We start from the raw sequence: 27,972 nt of genomic DNA, 5'->3' as shown, positions 1-27,972 counted from the left end.
CATATTAGAGTGTTGGTTCTAGTCCTGGCTATTACTTTTACAGATCCAGGTTCCTGGTAATGCACTTAGGGAGGCTACAGATATGGCCCAAATGCTTGGGCCCCTGCCAACCCATGTGGGAGACCTGGGTGGATTGCCTGGCTCCTGGCTTTGACACAGCCAAGACCTGGCGGTTGTGGGCATTAGGAAAATGAATCAGCAACTGCAAAAAAATTATCTCTCTCCCTCTCTCTCTCTGTCTCTCTCTCTTTCTCTCTTTCTCTTCCCCACCCCCCATTTATTGTCCTTCAAATAGATGAAAATAAAATTTTTAAAAATTACACCACCCTCTCAGCCTTCTCATTCCTAACACTTGTTCTGTACTTTAAGGAAATAATTCTGTAGCTATAGCTCACTTGTAATGGAAATTGCCAGGATAAACATTTTCACTGACTGGATGGCAGCCATTTTCTAAATGTGCACTGTGAGTGACTACCACAGATAATTGATCTCAGTGGTGGTTATTGCCATAATAAATGGGTAAAAACTCATTACTCAGTAATTAAATTACCTTAATTGTAAGATAAATGCTATATGATAAATTAAAAAAAAGAGATTACATTTTAAGTATTTTCTCTTTTCTTTTCTTTTGGAGTGGGAGTTGTAATTGGCATCTATCATACTAAAGGAGTAGTATCAAAAGCTGCATTGGGGATTGAGATGTGAGTTAAGACTCAAGATTCCCACAACCCACACAGAATTACTTGAATTCAATACTCAGCTCTGGTTCCTGGCTCCAGCGTCCTGCTAATGCAAACCTTAGAAGGCAGCAATGATGGCTCACTATCTGGGTTCCCACCACTCACCTGAGAGGCCTGGATTGAGTTCTTGCTTCAGATTCATTTCAACCTAGCCTCAGCCATTACTGGCATTTGAGGAGAGAACCAGAAGACAGAAATGCTCTCTATCTCTGTCTCTCTTGCATTCAGATAAATAAAATTTTTAAAATTTCTATTGCTTAAAATTCATTCAAGATGGGATTTGCATCAAGATTCCTCTGTAGAGTGAACATTTAGCCTAGTGGTCCAGATACTCACAGCCTACGTCAAAGTGACTGGCTTTGATTCCTCACCCCAAACCTACGTGAACGTGACTGGCTTTGATCCCTAGGCCAGCTCCTGACTCCAGCTCCCTGCTGATGAATACTCTGAAAGGTATAGGTGATGTCTCAAGTAATTGGGTTCCTACCATCCATATGGGAGACCAAAATCTATTCCCAGCTCCTGGCTCCAACCTAATCCATTTGTGGTCATTGTGGGCATTTGGTGAGTAAACCAGCAGATGACAGTGTTCCTTTCCTCTCTCTCTCTCTCTTTTTCTCTCTCTCTATCAAACCTTTATATGTAGATGTATACATATATATATATATATGTGTGTGTGTGTGTGTGTGTGTGTATCTATATCTATATACATGTGTGTGCATAGATATGACTGAGTTTAGGTACTTATAATATTTTCCTTGCAAATTTTTCCATTGAAGTGTATTGCAACCATAATCCATTTGCCATCATCTGGAGGAGGATTCATAACTGTTTAGAAATGTCGATACCTTCCAAGACTTCGTCTATCTCCAGACAAATGGAGAGTAAATCCTATTTTTGTGCAACTCTTCTGTGAGCACTCTAGATAAACAATGTCTTTTTTGTAAAAAGATTTATTTATTTTACTTGAAAGTCAGAGTTACACACAGAGAGAAGGAGAGACAGAGAGAGAAAGGTCTTCCATCCACTGGTTCACTCACTAATTGGCTGCAACGGCTGGAGCTGCACCAATCTGAAGCCAGGAGTTTTCTTCCGGGTCTCCCATGCGAGTGCAGGGGCCCAAGGGCTTGGGCCATCTTCTACTGCTTTCCCAGGCAATAGCAGAGAGCTGGATAGGAAGTGGAGCAGCCAGAACTCAAACCGGCACCCATATGGGATGCTGGCACTGCAGGCGGGGGCTTTACCCTCTATGCTACAATGCTGGCCCCAAGATAAATAATTTCTAAAGACACCAGCAACTCTTCTCAAATGATACTCAAAACAGATGACTGGTTTTACTAGAATTCATTAATAAATGCATTCTTGGTTCTTGCCTCAATCATACCCATGAAATCTTTATTGTCCAATCTCAAAGGAAATGACGTCACAAAAATCTTTAATATCTCATATGGAATGTGGCCTGATGAACATATAAGCTGCCCATTCATCTGTGTTTCAAATTTTCTCCCTAACCCAAGACGGCTTGTCTGTGTTATTTTAGGCCCCTAGAGTTTTATTTAATTAAATTAAGCATCATTTCTGTGTCATCAGCTTGCTTTGAAAGGTATTTTTAAACAATAATCTGATGAAACCTCTCTTGTAACCCAAAAGAATCTATATTATAAATGTTTTCCATTACTTTTTAGAAATTCATCTCAACTCTGATTATCAAGGTTTGTTACTTTTTATGACTTATGGGTTATTGCTGTCATGTTTTATTTTCTGAATTTAGGAAGCTTAGAGAAAATTTATGCACACCTCTGATTATGATGTTGGGTTATAATGGTGTCTATTTGTGTGTGCAAATCTTAACTAAATCACTATCTTATTCATCAATTTCTCTTTGCTATAATAACCCTAGTTAGTAATTTTTAAGTTATTTTTGACAGTACATAAATTTATGAGGTCACAGGAAAAAACAGAATAGTCTTTATAGGATCCTTTCAATTCTTAGAGTGATTGCAGAGGAAAGTATGCATTTATCAACTTCTTTAGAATTGTTATTCTCAGCACTGGGTGATTTTTTTGATGATAAAGTAAGTTGGCTCTGTAGTAGTACACATGCTTTTATAATGAATCTTCAGTGAGGAGACTTTTATCCAGTTAATTCTGACTTCATCAACTAAAGAAGACTTAAGATGTCTCATGAGAAAATCACATTTTTATTTCTTCATTATTTTGTAAACTGTATTTATGCGTCTTTGAACTGAAACATAGCAGTTATGCCCACTTGTGAGGTACAGTGTGTCATTTTGATGCATATATATAGTGTGCGATGATCAAAGGGTAATTAGCATATTCATCACTTAAACACATCACTTCTTTGTCCTGGGACATTTCAAAATCCTCTCTTCCAGCTATTCTGAAGTATATAGGAGGTTCTTGCTAACTGTAATCAACCCACTGTGCTATGGAATGCTAGTATCTGTTCATTATATCTGACTAAATTTTGCACCATTCACCAATCTCTCTGTATCCCTCCTTTTCCCTACCTACCGAATCTCTGATAACCACAGTTCTAATCTTTGACTGTATGAGAGCAACTATTTTAGCTTCCTCATTTGAGTGAGAACATACAGTAAATCACATTTTAAATTTAATTTTGGGAGGGTCAAAGGAACCAGAAAATCATGAAGTCACTCCTATTATATTCAATGTAATGATTTAATTTAATTTTCTCTGTATAAAATAATTCACTTACAATTTGTCCTAAAACAATATTTTTGTTCTCTAAAAAAGAGGACATCTAGTATTTTTTTCTGTTTTAACATCAGTATTTTAAAGTTAATAAATTAAAAATGGAGCTATTTAGTGTTATTTTGCAGTTATTAAAATTGAAGTTATACTATAGATAAGTAACACTGTTCACATAGCAATTGTTGTTACTATGCCTTTAAGGTATCTTTATGATCATTACTGATAGTTACTGTAAATTATTATTATATTCCATGACTGCAGTGCTAGATTCTTAGTTTTAACTTCCATCTCTTTTTCATGTCTTCCTCCCTCCTCCCCCCTGACTTTTTTCTTTCCTTCCCTACCCCTTCCCTTCCTTTCTTCCAAGTGACTTGTGTCTAAAATATAAAAGTTTAATTTATACAAAACAGTGATTAACAATCCAATTCCAAAAGACAAAAGCTCTAAACAAACATAAGACCTACAATCATAGGATAGATGATCAGCATCGTCACTCATCATGAAGATGTATATTAAAATATCAGCAGCAAACAGCACCCACCCACCAGAATAATGAAGATAATTACAAAGGCCAAGCTTTGTTAAGAAGCAATTGGACTCTCTGTTTCTCTATACGTTGTAGATGGGAGACTGAATCGATTCATCCACTTTAGATCGCAGTTCGGCAGCCTTCTATTTGTGTCCTGGCATTTTCACTGCGTTTTTATATGATACAAGTTATTAACATTTTGTCCCTCTGAATTTCATTTGTAAAATGGAACATAAGGAATTAATTTATGAAAATGCGCTAGAACTGTGCACTCTATGTAGTACATGCTCAATCAATACCACTAATATTACCGTAATTATAGATATTATGCAAGAATTTAAAAGTGAGTTTTAAATAACTATTCACCATTAAATAAAAACACGTTAAGTAATACAAAAAGAAAAATGTTAAAAATCTGTAAGTTTCGTACACAGAATCACTGTTAATATACAAATAGGGTCATGATTAAAATTACTCTCTTGATTTTTATATTTTTGTCACTTTTGTAATTAAACTGACTATGTCACTTGGAATTCTGTTTTAACAATTAAGCTATGCATTTAAGTCTTCTATATTTCCATGGACTATAGGACATAATGTAGTGGCAGCATCTCATTGAAGGGCCTTTTCATAGTTTAGTTGGAAGAACATTTGTATCCATCATCTTCCCAATTCAGTATATTGTTATTGTAAGTAACACCTTAGGGAACATCTTTATAGAAAATGCTTATTCTTTTACCAATGGTGCAAAGTGCCATGTTTTCTGTATTGTGTTATCTTATTCCACAAATGCATCATATTGCAGGCTTTTTTTTTCTTAATTCTGTATTACTTATCTACTTCCAAATCAGAAACAGTAATTTGCTAAACAGAAAATCTGTTTGAGAGTAAATGAGTAATTCTTTAAGCATGTAAAATTAATTTTGTGATTATTTTATGTCATTTTTAAACAAATGTACTGCCGGTTTAGAAGTAATATGCGTTAGCAGGAGGTGATACCTTGTGAAACAAGAATGAGTATCACCAATACCCTTGGGACCAAAGGCGGTGTGCTCTTCCTGGAATTCTTCCTCTTGTGACTATATCCTATTAAGCTTTAAGAATAGAGTTAATACAAATACCAACACGATAAATAATAAAGCTTGTTAGCTCACAAAGAGGAAACAGAACAATTTGGAAAATATAAATTCTAAAAATTGTCTTTCCATCTGATTCCAATTGCCCCAATTCTACCTCTCTCTCTCTCTCTCTCTCTCTCTCTCTCTTCACTCTAACTCTGAGAACTTGGCCAAGGCGTGGTGTTGCTGAAGCAGCCATCTACGTAGCCCCACTTGTAACACCCTCAGAGAGCCATATGTCCCATTAGCTGCTCCTCTTCTTCTCATCCTGCCTGCTCTCCCACAATTTAAAAAATCCTACTAAATTATGCATTGTAAATATGGTGATTGCGTCTTAAATAGCATGGAGTGTGCGACTTCTTTCCTCGAAGCATGTGTTTCTGTACGCCTTGGCGATGTCAGAGGTCTGTTAGGGAGTGGAGCCTGGTGTCTCTCTCCCATGGTCCCCGCACCAGGACACCTTCCTGGCTCTTCTGTCACTTATCCCCAACCAGGGAGTCTTCACGATGCGAGACATCAGCCAGTGCATGCAGGGAGCGAGGCGCCTGGGAAATCTGGATATTGAATTCTCTGCCAGGTTACTTCCCAGCCTGGTTTTGGAACAAGCGTGGAGGGCGGGGAAGAGGTGTGAATGCTTGACTGAGGTTGTGTCTCTCTGTACTGAGCTCTACGTTTCAGGTTATGTGATTTTGGCTGCTTTGCCTTCTTTTCCATTTACCTCTTTAACTTTAACCACAGTTACTGAAGTTATCTTTAAAGTACATCAAAGTTTGCAGAAAAGTGGAGCTAAGTTTATTTTACGACCTAATTTTCAAAATCCATGCATTTTTTTTCATAATACACATGGTCTACCAACTTTTTCAAGGCTTCACTATTTTGTTAAAATCCTTTATGTAACCTACCAAAGGTTGGTACCTAGGTAATTTTTTTTTCATGGAAAGAGTAGGGATAAAGCACATTGTCAGTGCTCAATAAATGTTTCATCAGTGTCATTACTTAATATTCATCTAATTAATATTCATTATAGGTCAATTCATAATTGTCATCATAGTAATGATAGGCAAAAAGAGATCTCATTTTTTTCACATATTTTGAAAATCCAACTCAGACTCAATTTCAAGGTGTTCTTCATAAAGGGTCACTGCTTTTTTATTTAGCTTTTGAGTGGATAGAATGAAACTCTGATTCAAATTCTTGTGGGGAACATATTAAGCATTAGTGTGCTATAATGTTTATGAAATGCAATGTGCCTAATTTGGTAGGGGTATTCTTCATGTCCACATGGTTTGAAAGGATATAGCAAAAGAAAAAGACCCGACATCTCTAAGAGGTGATCACATCACCCACACTGGAGGAATCGTTTATTTGTTACCCTGTCTCAGCTTGGCTGATTGGTTTCAGCAAAACCCTTTGTTCAGCTGACTTAGAGTATTTTATATGAAAAATGTATATTTTTAAACAAGGGTTAGTCTAGAAGAAAAGTAATGTTGTATGGCCAATTAGGTTTTTTACAGCCTAAATTAATAGGTTAGGGTTCTATTTTTAGGAATTTATTATTTCTTTTCATTTTTAAAATTTTTTTGAAAAGGCAGAGTTAGGGGGAGAGAGAGAGAGAGAGAAAGAGGGAGAACTTCCATCTGCTAGTTCACTCCCCAAATGACTGCAAGAGCTGGGATTGGACCAGACTCAGGCTAGGAGCCTAAAACTCCATCCAGGTCTCCCATGTAGATGGCAGGGACCCAAGCACTTGGGCCATATTCTACTGTTTTCCCAGGCACATTAGCAGGGAGCTGGATCAGAAACATCTGGGACCTGATACAGTACTTATATGGGATGTCTGAATCTCAGATATACGTTTAGCACTCTTTGCCACATGCTGAGCCTAGGAAGTTTATTTTTTTCTAAATATAGCTGTAAATATATTCCTATAAGTTGTCTTGATATTTCCACTTAAAATAGCTGTACTCAGGGCAATTATGATTGTTTTATAAGGAAACAATACTCATGCCACATTTAGCTGTGTGGCAATTTATAGACAAGCCAAAACAAAAAGCTGATCCTAAGGCATAAATTGGAAGGTTGTCTATCTAAAACATGAAACCAAATATGGAAATTTTCTAAAGAGGGATTAAAATATCAAAAGCTAACAATGTTGAATTGGACTCAAGCAAAACAATGTCATATAGGGCTCTGATTTGAACGTGAGTCTGTGAGATTATATGCTGGTGAATTATTTAGGTTATTTTGCAAGTTACTGTCAACAATTTTTCAGGCAGCGTGTATAAATGTACACTATACAGCAAAATAAAAATGTAGTAAGTGTGAGCCCAAATCAAATTAGAGCTTAAAAATCCATGTCTCAATACCCTAAAATGTTAACAGAGGTAATTTACAAAATTTTCTGAAGTTTCTTAGTAACCTTAGCAATAAGAAAAAAATATGGTTTTGATATTTTTAACTTAAAGGAAATGTTTTATTGTTATTCAAACCTGAGATTAATGTCTTCTATATAATATTGGGGACTACTTCTTAACAGGATTGCAATAGTCAGAATGGTAGGGCTTGTTTCCCTTGGTTTTGCTTTTTTATATCACAGGTCAAGGTTGACTGATAGCTCATGGTTAGAGTGTTTTAGTGTGAAACGTAGAGCTGTTGTATAGAGAAAATAGCAGTTCTACAACTAGAGCACATGGGAGAAGCAGGACTGCTAAACGTTAGGCAGCCACCACACATGAAGATTCATTGCATGAGACTAAAGTAGCAATCGTCTTCCATTGTGAAGAATAACAAAGGAAGCATCTAATTTAGAATATACTCGTTTGAAAGAAATGCTCTTACACTAAGAAGGGATCTGGAAAAAAATAAGCTGCATAGTAGAAACTAAAAACTATCAGCATCAGACTAGGCCAAAATCAACATTGAGAGCTAGGAATCTGTCAGCTGAGGAAGAGGATTGAGAAAATTTCCTGGGCCCTCGCTGTGGAGCCACCTGGAGTACCAGCATCCCATTGTCCAGACTGCACCCTACTACTGCGCCTGGAAAAGCAGCAGAAGATGGCCCAAGCCCCTGGGACCTGGGCCCCATGTGGGAGACCCAGAAGAAGCTCCTGGCTCCTGGCTTCAGCCTGGCCCAGTCCTGGTCTTTGCAGCCATTTGGGGAGTGAACCATCAGATAGAAGCTCTCACTCTCTCTGTCTTCTCTCTTTGTTAACTCCAACTTTCAAATTAAAAAAAAAAAAATCTGTGAAAAAAAAGCTCCTACAGTGCATACAAATGTACCAAATGGAATGAGATTATATTATCTCCAACCAAAAACAAGTAAATAAAATTGAAGTACTCTACTAAGTCTTAAATATGCTGAGGAAAATCAAGTTGAATTAAAAAAAAAAAAAACCCAAACACTACATCTCTTCAGATTAATTCATTTGCTTGGTGCAGTACCCATGCAATGTTTTTCACTTGACTGAATGATTCCAGGGTTTCCCAAGAAGAATAAATGTGCATAAACATGGTATAATTATAAAATTCTGAGGAGGAGAAATAAGGGAATATCTATTCTAAAAAACTATAAAAATCATTTGAAGTTATTAAAGTTACAGTGATCAAAATAATGCAGTTAGTGGCTCTAGAAGATATTGAAAATGATAGAAATTCTGAAGAGATATTGTACTGCATGTATTAATGTAATATATGAAAACAGTACAAATCACAACTGGTGGAGCATCGGTTGTATTGATATCATTGTATAATTACATGAAAAATAAAAATAAGATCAGTTCTACACCATACACATTCAAAAATAAATCAACTTGGATTAAAATTTAATTTTTGCTTAGACAAGATTTTTTTGTCTTTTTCTTGGAAGAGGAGAGATATAAGAAAATGTTGACAGATCTAAACTACCAAAAGTTTTGTTTTAATGGTTTTAAATTAAAGTCACGAATCAAGGTAAAGATGAACGTGTTAGCTAAAAAAGTTCCTGTTTTGTATAACCAATGCAAATAGCTAAGAAATAATAGAAACAAAAACCTTATAAGAAATCAAGAAATAATAAACAATGAAACTGAGTTTCTCCATCCATTTTGACTAATATTTAGAAAATTATTATACCCAGTATTGGCAATGCCTTGTCCAATTGGTGAGATTAAATTGCCACAAGTTGTGGCTGAATAGCTGTCAGACATGTAATCTAGACAAATACCTAGATCTAAGAGCATTAGAGTAGAGGAAATGCTTTAGCTCATTCCCACGTCCTAATTTATAAATGTTGAATACAACCAAAGCAAAACTTTCTCAACTGCCCCTAGACATTCAAGGATAAATTCCCCTTGCCAAGGTAGCCTGTGGTTTTAAAGATTACTGCTGAAAGGGTGGTGATCATAAAGTATTTATGTACATGCTTTCCTCTGTTTGACTATAAAATATAGCTTGTCTCTTCTCAACTTTTACTTGCAACCTGCAGAAGAATTAATTCATATATGATTGTTGGTCCACACATCAATTTTGTGTGTAGTGATTACTGAATCACTCCTGTGGTTTTTTTATTATCTAGTTGAACTTGCATTTCCCTTATGTAGAGCAAGGACAGTTCCATTGCCATCTGATGCACACATGACATTGGCACTTGAAATCTGTTGCTAACCCTCTCAAGAGCATTGCCTATTGGGACTAATACATCAAGGAAAACCGAATCCTGGAGGAATACACCTGCATACCTAGCATCATATTCTTGATGACATTACTCTTGTTTCACCCTACAAGGATCACCACGTGATTTCCTTTTGTTACTATTCCTTGATCCTGGAGTCCTCAGCATCTTCATTCTTACAGTACCTTTCATTCTAGTATTTCCTGCCTTCTGTCTACTGGAAGTCCCCGTTTTTCTACTTTCTTGGGACTTGTCATAATATTTAATGATATATGGATTCCCGAATTTACAATAAGAAAAACTAGGACAAGGTGTCAGCCAACTTGCTAGTGTAAGTTGGCATCATGGTTTGAGTACAGCAATCCAGTTTCCCTTCCACTCTTCTCGGTGTGCAGTAGAAGACACACCAGCAGAAGTCTTTCTGTTTCGCTTGTGCAAGGTTATGTCCTGTATTTGCACATGGATCAGAGTCCTGACTGCCTCTTTACATCACCATAAGTGTATACAGGTGTGTAGAGACGCTACAAATCCCTCTCTGACTTCTTCCATAACCCATTTTAGTCTAACTTTTGACCATAAAATGTATCTGTAATTACTCTTGCCACCCTTACTAAATCCAGTTAGGCTAGGTTCCCAAGAGGCAAAGCAGAAAATGGAAATTTAGCTTCATCTGATTTATGGACGAAGGAAAGCTTTGTTGGAAAAAAAAAATCTTTGGAGGAGGGGAAGAAACAGAGGATAGGGCCAGCTCCAAAAAATGCAGTATTCGTATGGAAAATTTAGTCATGGCTTGGACCCGGAGGGCTTCAAGGCGAAAATCATGTTCATAGGGTTTCCCTTAAGGTGAAGGGGCTGGCCATTCCTAACCTGTGGCATCTTCCAATTCTGAATCCCCTGCAGTGTTGGACACTGTCCAAAATGTTCTCTCTATTCTCTAGCACTCATCCAGTGATTTCTACTTGTTATTTTTTTTTTCAACCACTATAGCCATATTTGGTCAATATTACTACATTCCTAGTTCTCCATCCATTCTTTTTTTTTTTTTTTTTTTTTTTTTTTGACAGGCAGAGTGGACAGTGAGAGAGAGAGACAGAGAGAAAGGTCATCCTTTGCCATTGGTTCACCCTCCAATGGCCACCGTGGCTGGCGCACTGCGGCCGGCGCACCACGCTGATCCGAAGCCAGGAGCCAGGTGCTTCTCCTGGTCTCCCATGGGGTGCAGGGCCCAAGGACTTGGGCCCAAGGATTTGGCTACAGCAGAGAGCTGGCCTGGAAGAGGGGCAACCGGGACAGAATCCGGCGCCCTGACTGGGACTAGAACCCGGTGTGCCAGCGCCACAAGGTGGAGGATTAGCCTTTTGAGCCACAGTGCCGGCCCTCCATCCATTCTTAAACATATATATAGCTTCCATTTTAGACTCCATTTTCTCCTGTTATGCTCTTTATAATTTATCTTGTCTAAGCCAGTGGCCACAACTTCTATTTTTGAACATTTCTAGGAGCGCTAGATGCAGTACTCAGTCCCCCAGTGGCCTCAAGTTCTACATAGCAGGAACTGGCCTTAGAGGGTTGCTTGTGGGACTGTTCTTCCTACTCCTTCTATGCATCACCATTACTTCTATCACCCCAGTCTTTTTTTTTTTTATTTTTTTTATTTTTTTGACAGGCAGAGTGGACAGTGAGAGAGAGAGACAGAGAGAAAGGTCTTCCTTTGCCGTTGGTTCACCCTCCAATGGCCGCCGCGGCCGGCGCGCTGCGGCCGGCGCACCGCGCTGATCCGATGGCAGGAGCCAGGAGCCAGGTGCTTTTCCTGGTCTCCCATGGGGTGCAGGGCCCAAGCACCTGGGCCATCCTCCACTGCACTCCCTGGCCACAGCAGAGAGCTGGCCTGGAAGAGGGGCAACCGGGACAGAATCCGGCGCCCCGACCGGGACTAGAACTCGGTGTGCCGGCGCCGCTAGGCGGAGGATTAGCCTAGTGAGCCGCGGCGCCGGCCATATCACCCCAGTCTTTATCTCTAGTGCCTACTTATATTTTGAGGTACAGACTTGCTCAACAAACCCTTGCTAAGTGAATGGATAAGGTCTCATTTGGTCTGTTTACTCCCATCGGTCATCATTATTTTTCCTGAGTCAAGAACATACATCAGGGAGTGATACAAATATCAAATAAAAGTTAAACTCAATATGGGACATGCAGTCATAATTTTTAAGTCATTTGTCACTCATGATAATCGAGTTTAATTGTTTCCAGCTAATAAAATTGAATTTCAGTTGTGTGATACTAAGGTGTTATTAGAGTGTCTAGTTAGCATTGTGCTCCATTTCTAGATGACTCTTGAAGCATTTTATGCTTATTCTTAAATATTGAATAGCTTGTGATGTTCTTGTAGTTTTATAAACTATCCAATAGATGGTACTGTGAAATGCCTTATGTGTAAAGAATGGTATTGCTGGTAGAGATCTTCAAGGAAAAATTCTCAGAGTTCTGGGGAGAATCAGATAATTTGCTCCACATATTAAACTGTATATAAAAACCTGGTTTTAAAGTATGGCTTAAACAATAAAATCTTTCATGTAGAATATCATTATTATTAACCCAGAAAATAAAATGATGTTTATTGCAACATGGAACTTTAAGAATATTCATATTATGTTGTGTAGAATTTTTTGTGATGTTATAGTGGTAACTCGTTATATAATGTGATATTTTAATGACTCAAATACAGTATTTTGAAGAAGAAACTATAGCTATCTCTCTTAATTACTAAAATAAAAAAACACATTTTGATATTTAAAAAGAAACAATCTCCATGTTTGTTTAGTAAGGGTGTTCTCATTGCTTCCCTATGGACTCATTTAAACCAAGAGCAGTCTAATATCTGAATGGAACATTATACCAGAATATACCAGAATGGGAGTGGAACACACATTGAGAACATTCAACAATACATGAACATACTGTTGTTAAAAGTTATTGACAAAGAATAAAAATGATTTAAAAATTGGCAGAATTTGCTCTTGAAGAGCATATAAAAATAATCACTTGTCACTAAGACTTAATTTATGTTAGTACTCATCCAAAATTTTCCATGATCGAGTGGTCCATTGTGAGACCAAAGACCCAGTTGCAATTAAAGAGTTTTATAAACCTTATTTCTAAAGCTAAGCATTTCTTTAAAAAAAGATTTTATTTATTTGAGAGGTAGAGTTACAGACAGTGAGAGAGAGAGAGAGATAAAGATCTTACATCCGCTAATTCACACCCAAGTGGACGCAATGGCCAGAGCTGAACCAACCAGAAGCCAAGAGCCATGAGCCTCTCCAGGTCTCCCATGCAGGTGCAGGGGCTCAAGCACTTGGGCCATCTTCCACTGCCTTCCCATAACAGAGAGCTGTATCAGAATAGGAGCAGCCGAGACTAGAACCGGCGCCCATGTGGGATGCAGGTGTCACAGGTGGAGGATTAACTTACTGCGCCACATCACCGGCCCTGTAAAGCTAAACATTCCTGAGCAAGATGTGATAACATTGAAAGCTTGAGAATATGCGTACGTATATTACTTAATTGTGTAGAGTTCTGAAGTTTTTTTTTTTTTTTTATGTTACTGTTTTGGTATTGTTCTTAACTAAAGCTGATCAATCCTTTGTATAAGGATTATTGATATTTTCAATAAATCTTTGTAGACTATGACTATATGCCAGGTACTAGGGAAGCACAGGTGGAAAGCTCGTGGATAGGCTGTTTGTGTGGGTAGACTGCTGTTTTTTCTTGGCCATGTGTCTTTAAGTATTTTTCACCATGTTTTATATAATCTGAATGTGTGGGGTGATCTATTATACATCACTTTAGAAAGAAGATATTGTTAGGTGCATACAAATGTTCTCTTAAAGAAAATATGCTATTGAGACAACTTGAGCTAGCTTGAGTCATTCAGGCTATACGATGAAAAGACAAGAATAATTAGAGCTTTTGTAACTCCGGGGAATTGCCTCCCATTGTCTCCCAAACCATGGTAGAGCAAATATGTCTGATTTGTAATAGAAAAGGCATGAGATACACACATAATTGCTGAGATACTTCAGGTTAAAAATGTCTTTTGTCCATCACGTATGTTATGTCTGAAGATAACAGCTTCATGGAATTATCAGAGAATTATGTGGCCTCTAAAATCATACTCCATTCTTGAAGATTTTCTCACCATTGTGTACTGTCCTCTTTTCAAAGGGAGTGACACGTTCTGGTTCATTTACTCAGATCTCCTTGTACACTGGATGCACCCAATATTATATGGCAAAGTTGCTCTTTGAGCTAAATGGACTTAAACCTAAACTGTGCACGCAGATCTCAAGTGATAGTCTCTTAATAGAGTCAGAAACTCTTTATTGCTACCCTCTTTGATTTCAGTAACATTTTAATTAATTCACACTGATTGAATAAATGCACATGGAGACTTGTTTCCTAATGAGGGCGCATTTAGAGGAAAGGTCCTGCATCATTCTGATATCCTGTGGGTAATTATATTCTAATTATATGGTCGGGGGAAAAGAGTCTATAACTCAGCCCTGATATTGTTCGTTGGACGCAATTAATTACATGCACATAATGAAAGTTCATGATAAGGTTGACTGGCAGTCAGTGTAAATTTTAACTCAATTGAATCTTAGCCTGACATGAGTGCAGAATTGGACTTTAACCTGGTTAGAAAATAGTTGGGCATGAGATCAATGGATATTTAGAGGGTCAAAGGATGAGAACAAATTCCATTATAACCTCTTTGATTTTTAATTCAAGGTATTTTCCAGGGATGATGAAAAGGAAAATTTAGTCTTAGTCTGAAACACTATGAGTGATATCCTTTCATTACTTTTCTATCCAGAGAGCAGGAGTACACTCAACACACAAGGATAAACATGCAGAACAGGCTTTTTTTTTAGCAGAGAGAAAGACTAGGTGTAATAGGAAATATTATATGTTAATTTTATGACCATAAACTTCATGTATGCTAATCAATTATATTGTATGGGTTTCGTTTTTCAAGATGCCAGATACATTGAGACCCTGATCACAAACGTGCCCACACATCACTCCATAAATGCACATATACTCATAAATTGGTAGCTGTTGGTTACGTGTATATGAATTAAGGGTTCTGAGGGAGAATCTGAAAATGTTGCCTTTAATTATATTTTGGAGATGTTTGTCTAACTGTCAGATCCCAATTTTCCTCTCCTCAATTTCTCTCTTTTTTTTAAAGATTTGTTTATGTATTTGAAAGTCAGAGTTACACACACACACACACACACACACACACACACAAAGGGAGAGGGAGAGAGAGAAAGAGAGAGAGAGAGAGAGGTCTTCCATATGCTGGTTCATTCCCCAGATGGACGCAATGACCAGAGCTGTGCTGATCCGAAGCCAGGAGCCAGGAGCTTCTTCCGGGTCTCCCACGCGAGTGCAGGGGCCCAAGGATTTGGGCCATCCTCTGCTGCTTTCCCCGGCCATAGCAGAGAGCTGGATTGGAAGTGGGGCAGCTGGGACTTGAACCAGCATCCATATGGGATGCCGGTACTGCAGGCGGCGGCTTTACCCGCTAGGCCGCAGTGTCAGCCCCTCCTCAATTTCTTTATTTTCCTTATTCAGACTTTGGAAAGGACTAAGTCTGATGAAAGAACAATGACTGTTCCTCCTATCTCTGAGAACTTCTCTCCCCTCCACTTCTCTACAGCTTTCTTTTTTTTTTAAATCTCGTCTGTCTTGCATCATTCCTTTTTATAGGTGCTTTAATTAAAAAAAAAAAAACAACAATAAATCTGGAAGACAGATGTTTAGCACAGTTTTTAAGACACTGCTTGGGATGCCCACATGCCGTATGGGAGAGCCTTGGCTTGAGCCCTGGCTTCCTTTCTGGGTCCAACTTCCTGCTCTTGTACACCCTGGGAGACAGCAGGGACTTGAGTCCCTAGCAGCAATGTGGGAGACCCAGATGCAGTTCCAGGCTCTGGCTTTGGTCTGACCCAGTCTCAGCTGTTGTGGACATTTAGAAAGTGAATGAGTGAATGAAAGATTTGATCTGTTTTTTGTCTCTCTGTTGCTCTGTGTGTGTGAGCACATGTGTTTGAATGTGTATCTTTCTGCCTTTCCAATAAGAATAATAAATTAAAAGTTGACCATTAAATGTTAAAATATGTAAAGTAATCCTATTGGTCATCATCACTTATTATCAACACAAGTGGTTTCTGTTGAATAAAAGGTAGCCAGTGCTTTTGTACTGAGTTCTTAGCATGCAGTAGAAACTAAGGCACACCCCTCAGTTTTAACATTAATACTGCAGCTCAACTATTCATTGAGAACTTCAGTGTGCCAGATATTAGTCTTTTAGTCCTAGAGGTGCCATTATGATGCCCTCTTAATATCTGAATAAAGATAAGTTTTCTGAGAGTAAGAAATTTACCAAAAATCACACAACTTGTAAATGGAAGAAGCAATGCTTGCAATACCTAACATTGGTAATATTTACCAATAAATTTAGTGAATTGGACCATAATTTAAAGAAGGAATGGAAAGAATAGCAATGGAAAAAAAGAAAGGAGACAGAAGTGAAGAGAGAACAGACTATATATATCAGGAGTGGGAGTGGCAGGGGGAGAGGCTTCTACTGTTTTTACTGTGAGTCACACTTTTAAAACAAATTGCAGAATATTGCTATAACCATGTTGACTTCCAGTGATTATGAGTGTAAGGTTTGCTTCTCATTTCTAAGGCTATTTCTTGTTAATTAATCACTGGAAAGAGTTTTAGGCATTCTCACTGAATGCTTTCATGTTCAACGTATATGTTTGAAAACATTTAGACATCTCTATAAAGATACATTCTTAAGCATTTCCATTGAAACTTGTGGTGCCCCTTAGGTTTTTCCAACATCCATTGCCTGTAGGTGTACATTTTCTGGAGGTTGAACTGAATTTCCTGTCTAGCTGTGCAGGGCACAGATTTTGAGAGAATGGGGAAGGAGGGAGCTGCCTGCTCCCTGCTCTTCATAGCCTTTGAACAAAACTTGGCCAATATAGATTAAAGATTGCAATCACTACTGTTAGGATAGAATGATTTTGTGAGCAATTATAGTTTAATAGTTGTTACATAACCATTACCAAAAGTTAAAGTACTTTTCTGTTGGTGCATGCACAGAAATAACTTATGTGAGAAGTAGTTAGGCAGGGGACACTGGATACTAATGTGATATCTGTTCTTTCTAGAATATTTTACTTTTTTTTTTTTTTTTTTTGACAGGCAGAGTGGACAGTGAGAGAGAGACAGAGAGAGAAAGGTCTTCCTTTGCCGTTGGTTCACCCTCCAATGGCCGCCGCTGCAGCCGGCGCACCGTGCTGATCCGATGGCAGGAGCCAGGAGCCAGGTGCTTTTCCTGGTCTCCCATGGGGTGCAGGGCCCAAGCACCTGGGCCATCCTCCACTGCACTCCCTGGCCATAGCAGAGAGCTGGCCTGGAAGAGGGGCAACCGGGACAGAATCCGACGCCCCAACCGGGACTAGAACCCGGTGTGCCGGCGCCGCAAGGTGGAGGATTAGCCTATTGAGCCACGGCGCCGGCCTAGAATATTTTACTTTTAATAGTTGCATTTGAATTGGGATGTCAAAATCTTGGTGGAAAATAAATATATATATTTAAATTATTTATTTTTATTTTATTTCAAATGCAAGGGAGACAGAGATACAGACAACGATCTTCTACCTGCTGCTTCAGTCCCAGATGACCTCAACGGCCAGGACTTGGCCAGGCCAAATCCAAGAGCATGGAACTCAATCTGGGTCTCCCATATGGGTAACAGGAACCCATCCACTTGAGCCACATACTACCACCCAGAGTGTGCATTAACAGCAAGATAGATCATAAACACAGGAGCCAGAACCCAAGACAAGCATGCCCATGTGGAATGCAATTATCCAAGTGGCGTTTTTATTCCAAATGCCAGCCCTGAAAAACTATGTATGATCCTTGTGATAGACATCTTTTAATACACAAATATAATCTTCCTTTAAGATATTAAGAAAGACAACTGTAGTTAAAATCATTCCTATCTCACTCTCATTGTAAAACTTGCATGGTGTAATTACATGTGGGTGTGTACAAGTAAGGACCCACAAAATTGGGGCTGGTGCTGTGGCATAGCGAGTAAAGCCGCCACCTGCAGTGTCAGCATCCCATATGGGTGCCAGTTCCAGTTCTGGCTGCTCCATTTTTGATCTGGCTCTCTGCTATGGCCTGGGAAAGCAGTAGAGGATGGCCCACGTCCTTGGGCCCCTGCACCCATGTGGGAGACCTGGAAGAAGCTCCTGGCTTCTGGCTTCGAATTGGCTCAGCTCTGGCCGCTGTGGCCATCTGGGGAGTAAACCAGTGGATGAAAGACCTCTCTTTCTGTCTCTCCTTCTGTGTGTAACTATGGCTTTCAAATAAATAAATAATAAAAAAAAAACCACAAAATCACAAAGTATAAACAAAGGATGAAGCTGAAATGTGAAAATAAAATCTGTGGAACTAAAAATGTTTTTAGTTTCGATGTACTAGAGATGCCCTCAACGTTTTATTATCCTGTGTGAAGGGAAAAATGACTGCCCCTTCTACTGAGGGGTGCGTCTCTTTGTGAAGACACAGCTTCTTGTCTCTACCCTGGGTTTCTTTGTTTCTGCCTTCTTTTTCCTTACCAGAGACACCCAGTTGGATTGAAGAAAAATAAATGCCATTTTCTAATAAAATTGCATTTTATCTTACCTGTAAGAACTTAGCGTATTTGTCAGTGTCCATCAACAGAAGGTCGCTATGCATATAGCAGTTGCTGCTGGGCCTATCCCATGCCTGAGTTCGAATCCTGGCTCTGTCCTCAGTTCCAGCTTCCGGCTCATGTGCATCCTGGGAGGCAGCAGGTGATGGCTCAGGGAGTTGGGTCCCTGCTGCCTACACAGGATGCCTGACTGAGTTCCTGTCTCCAGAGTCTGGCCTGGCCTGTCCACAGTGTGGTGGGTATTTGAGGAGTGAACCGGAGGAGGAGCTGTCTTTGTTCACCTGTCTGTCGATCTTTAAAACAAATAAAAATGAGCAAATAAAAAGTTTTAAAGAAGAAGCTTTTAAAAAATGGAGACATATCTAAGAAAGTAATCAAAAAATGATTTCTTGTGGCTGCTCTTTGAATAAACAGAGTGTGGGGTCAAGGCAGCAGTATCCTGTCCCTGACCTCATTTTCTGGGGCTGCTCTCACCTATATGATTTTCAGTTTCCCAGTCAGAAAACTGGAGCATCTTGGTTTAGCGGGAATATTAAATGGGTCAATAAATATGAAAGCCATTTTTCAAAAATATGACCATTCCTATATAGGGGCAAGGTATGATTTTGTTAATCTCACTTTAGTCTTGCAATAACTAATGACCCTTTTAATGTGAGTACGGTACTTTTCTTATACTTTAACTAAATCAAACCTCCAATCATCCCCACCAAAGATTTTTCTTTGTCCTGTGACAATTTGGATTAAATTGTCAATTTAAAATGATTACACATTAGAAAATATGAAGACAAGAAATATCCTAATACTTAAGAGTAATAGGATTTTTAGAAATTCTTTGATATTAGTTTGAACTTAATAAGTGCCCTGAAGGCAAATGCATCTTTTAACCTAATTATCTGTACAGTGTATTCTACTTAATATTAAAAGGATACTGATTAAATAAAACCTATCACATCCCTCTGTAGTCACACCTCACATTTGATTAAATAAAAATATAGAGTTCCTCTATTAATTCTGATTAAAAATATATAACGTTTGGAATTATATACTCATAATAATTTGCAAAAAAACACTAAATCATTTGCCCTGCTCATCTTGATATTTAAAACAGAAGCACTTTAATATCTGATTTTGTTTTCTAAGTAGATGCTGGGTGCTAGGCTTCTTCTCTTTTTAACCCCGGAATTGTGGTATTCTTGTTGTGATTCAGAAATAAGCTACTGATATGCATGTCCATCTGATACACAGATGGTCTACACGTTGTGTCTGTGCGTGGCTCACATCTATATTGCTTTCATCAACCATAGTCTTCGTGTGAATTCACCGAGGGGCTCGCAGAAGGCTGATGGTGAATGGAGACAGCTGTGGTCTGGGCTGGTGGCTCTCTCTCCCCTGTAACTCATTCTGTGTCAACTGCCTGCCCTTCTCAGAGCTGTAGGGACAGATCTTGCCCATGTCTCCTTGGCGTCCCACTTTGTTTTTGCCAGACCCATTTCCAGTGCCCACTCTCTCAGAAAAAATGTGCCTGCCTTTGAGCAGTAATGCCAACGGATTGCTAAGGCTCCACCAAGGGGCAGAGATCAGGATCAATGGCAGCTGTCAAGGTTGTGTTTTGTTTGCTTCCTCTGGGTGTCTTCTAGTGGGGTGCTCATTACCTGTGGTGGTGTCGGGTTCACCCACTTGTATTACCTTCTCAGACCCTGTAGGTTTTCATACTGGAGACAGCTGTGAGTACAAAACCCACATCTCTGTGTTTTTCCATAATAGTTAATGCCTCTCTGTGTAGGCTTCAGCCCCAGCTAAAAAGCTGCTCCTTAAAGAACCCCTTGCCTATCATTTAGCAATTCCCTCTCTGTCTCTGCTCCTTTTACTCAGTAGCCAAAATGCTTACTTCTGTTTCCTCTTTGTTAAAAAGAGACCTCTACGTCTCCACAAAAGTAGTATTCATTGCTCTTCTCCCCCTACTCCTTGCCTTCTCTCTAAAACTAGAGACCACACTGTTTTCCCTGGGATAATATACATAGGTTTTATTTAGTAGCAGAAAAATTTTATGTTTTAAGTCATTAAAGATACCGTATGAAGGTAAAGAGAAAGTAGTTTTCTCACCAACATTTTTATGCAAATCCTCAAACACAATACAGTGAACTAGTATGTATTTGTATGTGTGTATGCAGGAACGCATAAACATATATAGCAGAGATATATTCTGTATGTACTATATGCAAGGGAGTTTCAAAGAGTTCATGTAAATTTTGCAATATCTTTTAATTCCATTTTCCATTAACTTTTTGAAGTCCCCTTATATAACACACATACGCATGCTGTATATATGCATTATATAATAAATATTAAATATACATTTTATGTAGTATAATTCAATGTATATTATACCTATGTACATACTATATACCACATATAATATATGCCTATTATACATACATGTATAATTATGTATGTATGAGCATATATCACTATGTATAATGCATGTCTATTTTGTATTACACATATGTGTACAATATATTATATACACACATATATGTATATATAACACATAATATATCTGTATATAATATTGTATATATAATACATATATGTTTGTATTTATACTTTATGTTATATGCATAATTATATTGAACCTTTTTTCAATATATTAAGTACTATACGTATAATTAAATTGAACCTTTTTTTTCAATTTGAGATGCAGAAAGAAACAGACAGATGAGTTATTTATTTGTTCACTCTGCAAATGCCCACAACAGCAGAAGCTGTGCAAGACCCAAACTGGGAGCAAAGATCTCAATCCTCTTCTCCTCCTATATGAGTGACAGGGACCCAACTAATAGAGTTACCACCTGCTGCTCCCATGGTGCTCAGTAGCAGGAGCTCATGTCAGGAGCCAAAGCCAGGACTGAACTCTGGCTCCTTGATGTAGGACATGGGCTTCTTAACTTCCATCATAAGTACCAGTCCAAACATCCACCACCTAAGTTGAAATATTGAAAGTAAATTACATGCAGTGTGATGCTGAATCGCTAAATACTTCAGTAGCTGTTTTCTACCATTAAGAACAATTTTCTACCAAGAGACATCACTGTTCTCGCAAGTAAGAAAATTCACAATCATTGTGTAATGTGCACATTCAAATAGTCACAGTTATTCCAGATGTACCTTTGATAGGTTACATTTATTTATCTGTCTTTAGTGGGGTAGATGTGAAGGTGGGACAGGATAGACTTGAACCTCTTGCATTGTATGATGTGGTTATGCTGAGCCTTTTCACTTGGCTTCCCAGTGCTTGCTTGCTATAGATGCGGGCAGAGTGAGCACAACTCTTCCAAGGTAGAAGCTATATGTGACCCAGGCTCTGCAGGCTTCTTGAGGAGGGTCTGGTCTTGCTTTCTGAGAATCTGAGTCTCCTGGCATAGGACAAGGTCAGGATCCCTAAGAATAGGGCACCTAGTCTGGATTGCAGGGAGAAGAAACATTTATAAATTGGTAAGAAGGTAAGATTCCATGGCTGTCTTACAGTGTTTGTTCAGGCTTCAAGCTTCCACCTGGGACTGAGAAAGAAAGACCCTAAGGCTGACAAACAGCTTTGGCCCTGCCCATTTAGACACCAGCACAAATATTTTGTTCAGCACTCCTTGTCCCAGGTGCTATGAAGCTGACGTGGACTCCAAAGTCAAGAATATTACAGAACCAGGAAACTTTCAAGGAAAGCCCTGCCAGATCTGTTGAGACTGCACCTTCAAAACAACAATCACTTCCATAGGATTCTCCTTCCCATGGAACATTTGAGCAGAGGTCATGCTCCAGACTTCATGAATTCTTTGCCTAGAAATCTGCAGGTGCAGCATTTTCTCATTGCATTGTGCAAATGTCTTCTTAGTTGGGTGGCATTCCTGAAAACCTACATTTTTATCCAGGGTTACTCTACATTCTTTCTCCTTCTTAACACTTTGGGCAGTGTTGGATTCTTCTAGTCCTTTGTTTGCCATGCTGCACAGTTTTGAGGACATACCTCACATAGGTTCAGTTGTTCTTTTGGTTCTTACTGCCTTTCTATGCTTCTGCTGAGTAAGGAAGTAAAGTGGTATCTTCAGAGTTTTCAGACCCATCTTGGTGATCTAACATCCACCCAGAACCTACCTGGCATATCTTGGATGAGGGGAAGACAATGCAATATGCAGCTTGTGGCTTTCTTTCCAGGGACACACAAATACCAGGGAACCCCTACCTTCCCATTCAACTTGCTTCTCATCCCATCATCATGGGAAACCTTTAGCTAGGATTGTGTGTGTGGTTTGTCAAACACTCTCCCAAGCTCATGTCTTGTGTTCTAGGTCCCACAGCTGGCAGGATTTTAGAATTCAAGAACCTTGTCTCTGTTTCTGGGCACAAAACACAAAGAGGAATGCAAACCTTTCCAGTGTGACTAAGAAAGGGGAGAGGGCATGGTGTTCTTAGATTATTAATGATGCACTGTTGTGAAGACAACAGCTTTAATGCCTTTTACCTCATCTTGTTTTCAATGATTACCACATAAAAGTCTTGATATTTGTTTCATTATCCATTTGATACTTGAGTTCTACAGTATCATAAAATAAAATCAGCACCATAAACTGTCTAAATCCAAAAAAATTGAGTATTCATAGGAAGAAATGAAAACTGGATGGAAATGCAACTGTAGGATGGACAAAGATGCAGACTTAAAAAGTTTGTGAAATTGTTTATAAAGGGTAAATGGACTTGGAAAAGAGTCCTTCCAGAAGGCAAATAGAATTTGTTCATGTTGGAGAGAAGTCCCTGAAACCAGCCAAGGATGCTGACTAATGTTCATTGATTAGATGGATTTGTATTTTGGATAAATAATTTGCCAAAGCAATCCACCCTGCATGAAAACACACTTTGTTTAATGACAAGATATTCACTTATTTAATTCAGAAAAAATTATACCAAGGAAGTATGTTTTTAATGTGCTCACTAATTTCACAGGTGTGTAGTGATATAAGAACCTCCTTTGTTGTTTTTTTTTTTTTTTTTTTCAGTTTGATTTTTTTCAGCTTTAATATGAACTTCTCTTTTTCAGCAGACTCTGCCCACTTCAGGAGTTTTGGTTCCTGAGGTGCGTAAGAAAAAAAAAGCAGTTTTTCACACTTGCGATTACAGGTCATTATACAGCTCAGCTCTTATTGTTAGGAACAACATTTGAGACTGTCTCAATGCCCTCCTGATATTAATTTGTATAACTTATCTTTCATTTGTCTTGATATTTGGAAATGGTGATCTTTGTATTTTCAATGAAGGGATAAGCTAAAAGAATTTCCAACTTATCTTTATGCCAAGCATTAGGAAAACAGAGAATCATGACACACAGTGTATCAAGAAAAATAAGGGTTATTTTGCAAAGAGCTGTGGCCACTTTGTATGAAAGTAGTGTCATTTCTATTTGTCATGTTACAATGCATACACATGATAGAAGGTGCAAACCATTCAAGCCCTGTGAGATATCAAAGTGATATCAAATGCAAGTCTTAGTGATACTGTATTTTTGAGAGGCTCTTGCTCACTTTGAAGTCTCCATTGCATTAAAACGAATCCATTTGCATGAATCATGTAGCACGTGGCATTTTACAGAAAGTCACTGGAATACTGTATAGTCACAGAATAAATGATTTTTCTTTTGAAACTAAACGTAGAGATTGGTACAGTGGTTTTTTTTTTTTTTTTGGGGGGGGGGCAAGCATTACCTTTCCATTAAAGAGGAAAGCCTCCACATTTTTCTGTGACAATATCCTATTCAATTGTTATTATCTCTACAGGAAATGCCCAAAGGCTATTGTTTCTCTTAAAATTTTAATTCAAATCAGCTTGCTTGGGGAAGTATCACTTGTAATATATGAACACCACCAGAGAATGTGGATTCAGTTATACAAAAGTATCACAATGACTCCTCTTCCCACCAAAAAGTTGTTTTCTAATCAGTGTAGACTATCTCATTGAATTGTTTAAAATTATATTATTTTTTTCCAAAAAGATTTATTTTATTTATTTGAAAGGCAGAGTTACAGGGGGAGAGAGAGAGAGAGAGAGAAAGAAATCTTTCATCTGCTGATTCACTCCCCAAATGACAGTAGTGTCAGAGACTGGCCCAGGCCAAGTCAGGAGACAGGAACTTCCTCCCGGTCTCCGACAAGGGCGCAGGGGCCAAGCACTTGGGCCATCTTCCAGTGGATTTGAGGCCCATTAGCAGGGAGCTGGATTAGAAGTGGAGCAGCTGGGATTTGAACCAGCACTCATATGGAATGCTGGCATTGCAGGCAGAGGCTTAATCTTCTATGCCACAGCACCAGCACTTAAAATTCTTATTTCTTAACCAAAATGTTTACTTGGAAGTATGTCTAAAATAAAATGTTTTTCATCTGAGAGAAAAATTAAACATTTTCTATTTTAAATGAGTTAATATGATCATAATAATACTTATAGAGTTGTTAAATGGCACACGCAAGTGACAAAAGCATTAGGAAGTTGGTCATTTCATCTAATTGTTTAACATGAATATTTGCACATAGTCGAAAAATTTTAGTTTATTCTTTGGATTTGCTCATCTTCAGAGTCTCCAATAACCAAAGATACAGAATGTTACCATATATGCCAAATAAGTAGGTCAAACGTTTGCTTTTACAATAACTGCTTCTCTTTTTAAATATTTTTAAAAGTAAATTTTCCCAACTATTCTTTTGTTACATTTTTTTTTCTGGTAAGATGCATTGACCTGCATTAACTTAAAGTTTCCATTATTTCTTAAAATCTTTATACACTTTTTTAAAAAACTATGCAGCTGTAAAAATATTTGAAGTCTAGGTACACACATATGTGAATGTGTGAATGCATAGGTATTCCCCCCCAGCACACAAACACACAAACACACAGAGGTAAGACACTGCCACCAGGAAGACTTGCTCCCTAATTAATCGATAATGTTTTAAAATAGAAGTGGGAGAGCATATAGAAAGATATATACAACACTAAACATTTACCTTAGAATGTATAAATGGTATAAATGTATACTCACTGGCTGCACTTTTTTTTTTTTTTTTTTTTTGACAGGCAGAGTGGACAGTGAGAGAGAGAGACAGAGAGAAAGGTCTTCCTTTGCCGTTGGTTCACCCTCCAATGGCCACCGCGGCCAGCGCGCTGCGGCCAGCGCACCGTGCTGATCCGATGGCAGGAGCCAGGTGCTTCTCCTGGTCTCCCATGGGGTGCAGGGCCCAAGCACTTGGGCCATCCTCCACTGCACTCCCGGCCCACAGCAGAGAGCTGGCCTGGAAGAGGGGCAACCAGGACAGAATCCGGCACCCCCACCGGGACTAGAACCTGGTGTGCTGGCGCCGCAAGGCAGAGGATTAGCCTAGTGAGCCACGGCGCCGGCCCTTGGCTGCACTTTTGATGTAGGATCCAGGGTTTTTTCTTTGAGGAGGCAGCTTCTATTTAGGAATTGTATTTACCCTTTTTTGTGTATCACAGCCTTATCACTTGTGATACTCAATTTCAGTTGCTTTAAAGTATACCAAAACTCAAGGACATCTGTGAAGGTGTTTGAGCTGTATTGTTCATTGGTGATTTCCAAAATTTTCCCATTGTTTTGAAGTTCAGCTTGACCACTTCTCTTATACATATTACTCACAAATGTATGTTGAATTTGTATGACTGAGTCTTTCCAGGGAGTTTAAGTGGTGGGAACAACTGTTTCATTTTGTACTCACATTCTGTGTGGCTTGCAAAGTAAATTACACAGCTACAATGACAAGATAAGTTTTACTTGGAAGTGGCATAAACAGATTGGAGAATACAGGGAAATCTGTAGTTGAACATTGAGCTTAGCTGATAGAATGAGCAACCAAGAAGAGAGTTGCCATTGGCTGTAACCTTCAGCCAGGCCCATTGCCCATTAGTGTGCATCACAAAGGCATTGGTGAGTGAGTGACATTGACATTGGTTGCAAGATCTGATTTGTGCATAATGAAATACATGTGTATGGAAACATATGTCCACGTGTGAATGCTATCCATTTGTACATAACACATTTTCAAACACAATACTTTTTGTACCAGTGCTATCCTATAACACTGCACAGCTAAAATTAAATTATTTGGCTTCGACCCTCTCATTTTTTTTGTTAAAGGATTTATTTATTTATTTTTTATTTGACAGGTAGAGTTATAGACAGTAAGAGAGAGACAGAGAGAAAGGTCATCCTTCTGTTGGTTCCCTCCCCAAATGGCTTCTATGGCCAGCGCTGAGTCGATCTGAAGCCAGGAGCCAGGTGTTTCTTCCTGGTCTCCCATGCGGGTGCAGGGCCAAGCACCTGGGCCATCCTCCACTGCCTTCCTGGGCCACAGCAGAGAGCTGGTCTGGAAGAGGAGCAACCGGGACTAGAACCCGGTGCCCATATGGGATGCCAGCGCCACAGGCAGAGGATTAACTAAGTGAGCCATGGCACCAGCCCCCCTCGTTTCTAAATTTCATTCCTTCCCATCAGAATTTCTTTGTAGAAATCTTTTTTTTAAAGATTTATTTATTTATTTAAAAGGCGGATTTAGAGAGAGAGAAAGAGATATTTTCTATCCACCAGTTCACTCTCCAAATGACCACGATATCCAGGGCTGGGCCAGGCAAAAGCCAGGAGCCCAGAACTCTGAGTTTTCTACCCAGGCACATTAGCAGTGGGCTAGATTTGGAGTAAAGTAGCCAGGTCTTGAACTAGCACTCATGTGGGATTCCAGTATTGCAGGTGGCAGTTTAAACCACTGTTCCACAATGCCAAACAGAAATCTTAAAAGTGGTATACATCCACATATCTACAGAGAAAATGTGCACATCATAGGTAATGCATGGAATGCAAGACTTATGGGAACTACCGAATGTGCCCTCAAGTTCAAGAAGTGATGAGCACCTGCAGGTACCTTTATCCATGTTTTCTCAGTGTTTCCTTACCTGACTCTTTGCATTTGAGGGGTGAAAGAAATGTTGCCCAAACTTACACAATAATAATAACAAACAGAGCTGGAACTCAGTTGGCAAACCTAGATGTTGGCATTTGACCAAAGATAATTTTGTTTTGTTTTGTTTTTGTTTTGTAATAAGTACTATTGGAATGTCAAGGAAACGGAAGTTTCAGATTTTATAATATGTCATTTTTATGTCTAGATTTAAAATTTTATATATTTTTTTTAAAAAATCAATACTACTTTTCTAGTCAGCAAGTAATTTTGCTGTTATTGTCAAAGATTTCTTGTAGTTTAGAGCCCTTGCCACTTTTGAAATTATTTTATTTCCTTTGTCTGGTAACATGTTCAAATCCCTCAAGAAGTCCATGCTAACTAAGGGTGCAGTTTAGCAAC

The 27,972-nt window shown here is 38.7% G+C and overlaps 1 protein-coding gene across 13 annotated transcripts in view; it reads left to right on the top strand.

Moving 5' to 3' along the window:
* Positions 1 to 27,972, top strand: part of DGKB (diacylglycerol kinase beta) — a 781,129-nt gene that overhangs the window by 266,148 nt on the left and 487,009 nt on the right. For 6 of the 13 annotated variants that reach the window (XM_089315157.1, XM_051832537.3, XM_051832538.3 and 3 more), the window contains one exon: positions 23,658 to 23,693. The exons of 4 other annotated variants lie outside the window; for them this stretch is intronic. In XM_089315157.1, coding sequence (XP_089171283.1) covers positions 23,658 to 23,693 — 36 coding nt within the window. The remainder of the gene's footprint in view (positions 1 to 23,657; positions 23,694 to 27,972) is intronic. 3 more of the 13 variants (XM_089315158.1, XM_017350433.4, XM_017350434.4) reach the window with 1 other exon arrangement.

This window comes from Oryctolagus cuniculus, chromosome 16 (assembly GCF_051225735.1).
Source record: "Oryctolagus cuniculus isolate XC-2025 breed Fujian yellow rabbit chromosome 16, ASM5122573v1, whole genome shotgun sequence".
Lineage (NCBI taxonomy): Eukaryota > Metazoa > Chordata > Mammalia > Lagomorpha > Leporidae > Oryctolagus > Oryctolagus cuniculus.
The sequence above is the reverse complement of the archived record's forward strand: the minus strand, read 5'-3'. Positions and strand labels throughout refer to the sequence as shown.